General features: G+C 49.9%; 1 protein-coding gene across 1 annotated transcript; it reads right to left on the bottom strand.

Moving 5' to 3' along the window:
* Positions 1-2,639: 2,639 nt before the first annotated feature.
* RHOV (ras homolog family member V) lies at positions 2,640-4,740 on the bottom strand. Its single transcript, XM_006176645.2, has 3 exons — positions 4,410-4,740; positions 4,153-4,211; positions 2,640-3,956 (listed from the first exon to the last, which is right to left on the bottom strand). Exons 1-3 carry the CDS (start codon positions 4,615-4,617, stop codon positions 3,513-3,515), a joined length of 711 nt encoding a protein of 236 aa, XP_006176707.2. The 5' UTR covers positions 4,618-4,740; the 3' UTR covers positions 2,640-3,512.
* Between the last annotated feature and the right edge of the window lie 2,318 nt (positions 4,741-7,058).

Raw genomic sequence — 7,058 nt, 5'->3', positions numbered from 1 at the left:
TTTAAATGAAAAAAACCAAAAAATACAAAATTGTATATACAGCATAACCACAAGAAATACTTTTAAAATATGCATAGAAGAAAAAACTAGAAGGAAGTACATCAAAATGTTACTACTGATTATCTTTGGGAATTAAGACTATTGGTAAATTTTCAGTCTTCTAGTTCTTTGGAGTTTTCAATTTTTCTTTGAGTATTTATTATGGGAAAAGAAAATAAACATTTAATAGACAAGCAACAAGGTCCTACTGTCTAGCACAGGGAACTATATTCAATACCATATAGTAGCCTATAATGAAAAAGAATGTGAAAAGGAATATATATATGTATAAATGAGTCACTATGCTATACACCATAAACTAACAAAATATTGTAAATCAACTATACTTCAATTAAAAATAAAATAAACATTAAAAAATCAACTAAGAGTTGGTTTACACAAACCTTAAAAACAATTTACATCGATCCTCATCGATATAAATATGTATATATGACTTATGTAAGAATGTATATGTAAGAAACATACACTTTTATCCAGTGAACATGATCAATATTCCTTTAAGTTTAGATTCAACAGTGCAGAAAGTAGAGAAAAAAAGGCAAATGAAGGAGAGAGAGAGAGACTGTATTATAGAGAGAGAAGCAGAGTGAGATGGTGGGTTTGGAAATCAGAGGTAACGCCCTCTTGTTCTGCTGGGAATGGGGTCTCCGTGCCTCAGAGGAACTTTCCAGCAAGCCGTTGCTCATAGGCCTGTCTCCAGACCTCAGTAACACAAACCTGGAGCTGAACTTGATCCTCAGGGTCACTAACACAGGTCCTGGAGAAGGGGGACTGACTGGAAGATGGCAAAAGAAGAAATGGGGCATTTTGGGGGTGGGGTGGGAGCACTTCCTAAACTAGAGGAAAAATCAAAGAATTGGAGTCAGAAGTAAGAATTTATTGAGGATCAGAGAGTAGGGATCCCTGGAGCAAGCTGGCCTTGTCCTGGTTGGTGTCAGATTTGAGAAGGCCTGGAATGCCGTGCTGAGAGGCTGGGAGTCCATTGCAGGCAGTGAGAACTGGTAAGAGTCTTGAGTCAGGGAGGGGCCCGGCCGGCCAGGCCGGCATAGCGGTGAGGCTGATCAGGCTCAGTGACCCAGCAGGAGAGGAGACAGAGTGACATGAATGTGCTGGTACCATCAGAGAATTAGAGAATGAGGGGCCCAAAGATCACCTGATTGGGCTTCCTCCCCCAACCCATGGCATCTCTATGGCCCCTTAGAGCAGTTTGAAAACCTCTAATCCAGTCTTTCATTTTGCAAATGAGGAAACAGGCACAGAGAAGCAGAAAAATTTGCCTAAGGTCATGGTTGATGCTGGAGCCTGAACTTGAACCAGGGTCTCTGCCTCAAAGGGGAGTGTGTCAGGCTGGGTTGAGGTTAACAGCAGGCCATGGAACTGGGGCCCCCTCAAGACCTGGCTTCAGTGGTGCAGCTCAGCACCTCCACCCGCAGGGGCAAGGGGGCAACGGGAGACAAGGCTGGAACTCTGGGGGATGGGACCTGGTGGGGCAGGAGCTGGACAGTCTTGGATGAAATTAAACTTGGGGATTATGTGAGGTTTCACTTGGCTAGGATTTCTGTCCCTCGGCATGCTCTCTCTCTCTCTTTCTCTCTCTCTCTCTCTCACACACACACACACAGCTGTAACTTCCTGCAGAGGGAGCAGGGCTGGGACAGAGGGTTCACCTGGCCCTCAGTTGCCTTAGCAGGTGTCGCAGGTGTGCCTTAGAAATCTCTCTCCACTTGAATAACACTTACCTATGTACCAACTCAAGAATTTGTATAGCCACTTAGTAATATTTCACTTGAGATATTACCTTTCTTCTCTGAGTCTCTTTCCTTATGGGTAAAATAGTGGTTTCCCCTACCTCCACTCCCATCCCAAAAGGGCCCTTTTAAGTTCCTTCCAGCTCCACTTCCAGGGGATGTTCTCTGGATTCCTGCTCTTCCCCAAGTCCTCACTCAATGAACACTCCCTCCCAAAGGATTTCTGGGACTAAATTTCTATTTAAATTACTGACAACTGGCTCCCTGACATTCACTAGTCCTTATGTGGACTTTAAGTGCCAAGGCTGAAGACTGGGTCCAATCAACCCAAGTCCAAGAAGTTTGGTCAGTGGCTGAGGTTTAAGCTGTATGAGGTTAACTTCATTCTCAGGGTCTGAACCAGTGGGGTCCCCCAACCTGAGACCCTGGGCCCTATGGACTGTTGGAAGGAATAGAGCTGGAAGGTTAGAAGGCTCAGGGTTGCCCCAGAGCCCAGTGCTGAGCAATGTGCTCTAGAAGGGAGGGGGAGAGAGGAGGGGCACCACCCGCCCCGGTGAGGTCATGGGAAAGCAGCTCTGGCACTGACACCTGGGGAAACCCGTTTCCAGGCTGCTTCCCACGCTAGCTCTCCTGGGAACCAGCTAAGCCTCAAGTGGGGAGCCCCAAACCTGCCCCCTAGTCCAGTTCCCATCACACTGTCCCATCTAGTCCAGCCCCCCATCTTTCAATCTAGCTTCATTCCTTTGGTACCCAACCCGTCTCTATCTTAACTGTTGGGCCTTGAAGGAGCAATGTACTGACCGCTCCAGGAAATAACACTGAGACAGCGGCTTCAGAAATGTAAGGCTTTATTTGTAGACTCCACACTGCCCTACCTTCTAGGCTGTGACCTTGGAGAAAGCCCCATCTTCCTCCGGGCTCCAGTTTGCAGCTCCTCCCCTCCTCTTGCTGGGCTTTGCCTCTCACTTCCTGCCCAACTCCTGGCCCAGCCAGTCTGGGCAGTGCCTAGGGAGCCCTGAGACCCAGTTCTTCCCAGGGACCAGCCCCGCCCTCCCCAACCTTGGGAGCTGAGGGCAGCCCAGGTGTCAGCTTTGCTCCTCAGCTGCCCCACTTCTCTGCTCTCATTCTTCTTCCTTCCAAGCCTAGCCCTCTGATCTACCTCCTCCTCCCCAACCTGCCTCCAGTCCCAAGGCTCCAAGGCTCCAAGGCTTCACTTCCTGCTCCCTCTCAACCTCTCACTGTCCTCTGTTGCACCCAATCCATCCTAAACTTCTTTCCAAATCTGGGCCGGACACCATCCAGCTCTCCAAGATGCCCAGCTGTTCCCCAGGCTTTTCCTCACCCCTGTGCCAAGGAGGGGGTGGGGACCAGCACGAGGGCCTGTGATAAGAAACTGGGAATTGGATCCCAAACTGCTTTGAGGTGGCTGACACTATCAGGATCATTTTATGAAAATCAAAGTACTGGGATTTCTCTGTGAGCCTTGACCACAGAAATCCAAGTCGGAGCCTTCCCTCCTCCAGGCCGGAGGCTCACCCTGGCGTATAAGAGTGGGCAGTTGGAGGCCCGTGTCTCCAGTGTTCAGACGGGAACTGAGTCCTATGGGGTGGCCTGGCCTTGCCAGCAGAGCCATCCAAGGCCCTTTGCCCCAGTTTCTAGCAGTCTGTGGCCGTTGGCCTACTGCTCATTTGCTGCCATAGCCGTTCAAACAAAGCAGAAGAACTTCTTCCAGCGGCAGCGGGAGAGGGTACGCACACCTTTGGCATTCAGTTTCTTCTCCAGCCGGGCTTTGTGCTCGATGGCACTGAGAATGGCTGAGTCAAATACCTCCTTCAAGTTCTTCTGAGTCAAGGCTGAGCACTCCAGGTAGCAACAGGCCCGGATCTTCTCCGCCAGACCCTGAGCCTGGGGTTGGGGTACTGGGCCCTCCCGGCCGCCCTGGTCCAGCTGAATCAGTACATTGACATCGTCCCTCAGGTCGGCTTGGGTACCCACCAGCAGGACGGGAGCCTGCGGGTTGTGAGTGCGGATCTCAGGCAGCCATTTCTCTGTGATGTTTTGAAAGGAGCTGGGCTGCACCACGCTGAAGCAGGCCAGGAAGACATCCGTATCCGGGTAGCAGAGGGAGCGAAGGCGGTCAAAGTCTTCCTGGGATGGAAAGGCCAGGCCATTAGTAGGGTTATTCCCTGCCACCAGAATTGGGAACTCTTTTGTCACCTGGGGTTGGAGACTGAGACTCCTAACCCAGGGCCCAGGGCCTTTTCCATTCCTGATAAATCCAGGGCCCTCCTAGCCTCCAGCCCACCTCACCCCAGACCAGCAGAGGCCGCTCCCAATTTCTCACCTGTCCCGCTGTGTCCCAGAGCTCAATGCGCACGGGGGCTCCATCAACCAGGACTTGCACTGCAGGGGCGGGGCAGGGGATAGCATGAGTTAGAAAGAGCGTTCCGGGTCCCACCAGGCCTCACCAGCGCCACCTCGGGGCCTGCTCCCGCCTCCCTCTCCGGGGACTTCGGTGCACTCGCGCCTCAGCGCGGGCCCCAGCCCCCGGGTGCGCAACCGTACCCTCAGCCACGCAGCCGCCGGGGCCGTTGAACGTACCGGAGAAGGTGTCCAGCGCCGTGGGCCGGTAGCGCGCGGGGTACCCATTGCAGGTGTAGCTGACGATGAGGCTACTCTTGCCCACGGCGCCGTCGCCCACCAGCACGCACTTGATACCCAGCTCCGGGGACGCGCTGCCCCGCCGCGGGGGAGGGGTCGGGGCCCGGAGCGGGGACGACTCGGCCTCGCTCAGCTCCCGCGGGGGCATGGCCCGCTCCGGGGACAGCCCGGGACCAGGCTCCGCTGCGCTCGGGGAAGCAGGTTCCACAGGCTGCCTCTGACTGAATCCGCCGAAGCCCGGCGAACCGGCCGGCCGGCCGCCCGCTACCCGCGGGTATTTGTCGGGCCCCGCCCACCTTATCTGCATATCCCGAGCGGCCTCCGACCCCGCCCACCCTCCGAGCTTCCTCCCGGACCTCCTGGGCAGGGCACCCCGCGAGGTCAGGCAATCTCTAACACCCGGAGGTAGAGAGGCAGGCGGAAAACTGACGCTCAGGGAATCACACAGGTACAAGGACAAAGAATCACCAAAATGAGGCAGATCTAGGTATCTTGGCAGAGAAAGATATCTAGGTTTATCGTTAGGAGGAAGCAAGTTGCAGAACACATAATGCAACCTTTGGTTCAAATTAAAACAAAAACACTAGGCATATGTTTGTACGAGTCTAAAAAAGTCTGGGTAATAATTTTATCAATTAAAGAATGATTTTTAAAAATATAAAGATCATGACAAGGCAGAAAATAAGCGTGAACAAAGAAGGCAGGAATATATTGTACTCCCTTACACAGAAGAGCTTCCTCAAGGCAGGCTTTAAACACCTTCACTCTGCTCCTCTAAAGGAATTCAGGATGTGGAGAAGCTAATTAGGGAAGATCTTCAAGGACAGTTCTCCAACTGAATATTTTCTAAACCCCAAAGTCTCTAATACTATCTTCATCATCATCATCAAACGTACATAGCAATTACCTACTTGCTGATGCTGTTCTGGGCCACCCACTGTCCTTGCCCTAGAAGGAGTTTACGGATAGAGACAAGATATCTCAGGTAGCCCTAGGAAGGTCACCAAGAGAGCAAGTGAATAGCTTGATGCTAATTTCGTCTCTTTATTGCAGCCGCACCAAGTGACACTAGGCTCAGAGTCCTTTCTCTGAATTCCAAGCCTGTACAAAGATCTCAACCTATACAAAGACCATTGAAAATACCTCATTCATGAGTTGTTGCAGTGAGAGTGTTGGGAGAGGAAGTGTTGTTAGTAGTGAATACTAAGAGATAATCCTATTTCTTACACAGTTGGTAGCATAAAAATCCATAAGTTTGGGGGGAGGATATGGCTCAAGTAGCAGAGTGCATGTTTAGCATGCACAATGTCCTGGGTTCAATCCCCAGTACCTCCATAAAAGAAAGAAAGAAATAAGAAAACCTAACTACCTCCCCCCGAAACAAACAAAGTGCAAAAAAAAAAAAAAAATCTGTAAGTTCAAATCTCTAAATCTCTTGGAAAAAGTCTCACGAGCCCTGATTTTTATTTATTTTACTTTTTCTTTGTTTCTTTTTTTTTTCATTGTTGGGCAAAAGTTGTTGAGGACAACAACTAGAAAGTTGCTGATTTAACCATTTAAAGTTTGACTTGGGGAAATGGTAGGATCCCCATGATCTAAGTCTATATCCCAATGTCTGTATCCTACATTCCCTATATCCAAATATCTGGGGTTGTTAATAATCCCTAATTATAGCCCCGATAACTTCTCAGATGTATCTATAGAAGTTTATTCATCTAGCAAATGAAAGAAGCCTAAAAGTGTTGTCTTCCCGTTGTATCATACAGAACTTCCAAAAGCTTTTCTTTTTGCTCTCCTGGAAAGGGAGGCAAACATGGGGGATTGAAAAGCCCTGGACATCAGGAGATCTTTCCCAGTATTCCTAGTCTTTCAGCTCGTTAGCTGTGTGATTCCTGAGAAATCATTTGCTCCATCTCAGGTGCCAGGTGAAGCGTATTTATATCTAAAAATCCTTCTGATGCTAGCAATCTGTGATTCAGAGAACCTCGGGAAGTTGCCCCAGCACAGATGTCTGGAACAAAGTTGCTATACACACACACGCACACACACACACACACACACACACACACACACACACACACACAGTCTTCTTCCAGCACTCTTGTCCTTTTACCCAAGTTTTAATAATAGTTTTATTGTGTCTGTAATTTTCAGGGTAACCCTGTTTAACCCTCTCTGCAGGTAGAAGGGTATCCATAATACACACATGAGGGGAGGGGTCAGCTGGGCATGGTTAAAGCCCTGACTTGGCCTGGGACAGTCCATTCTTCGCTAGCTCCATGGGTGGGGACACTTTCTGACCTGGGTCCCACTGTCTGAGCTGGTTTAGGGACAGTCTTGTCAGCAAGAGGGGGAGGGAGGAGACAACCTGGAGAGCTGGTGAGTCACCTATTTCTCAGCTGAGGACTTGCAATTCTGGCTGCTGCTTCTGCTGGGAAAGTCCTCTCCCAGGGGTGGCTTGAGCCTTATTCCTGCCCCCCCTGACAGACTGTCTGTCCCAACTTCCAGTCAGATACACATTTGCTAAGATTAAAACCTCGCCTTGATTTTCTCCATGGAGAAATGATTGATTTTAGGACTGGAGCAGGA

The sequence above is a fragment of the Camelus ferus genome, chromosome 6 (assembly GCF_009834535.1).
Source record: "Camelus ferus isolate YT-003-E chromosome 6, BCGSAC_Cfer_1.0, whole genome shotgun sequence".
NCBI classification, from domain to species: domain Eukaryota; kingdom Metazoa; phylum Chordata; class Mammalia; order Artiodactyla; family Camelidae; genus Camelus; species Camelus ferus.
This window is presented reverse-complemented; position numbering and strand designations above follow the sequence as displayed.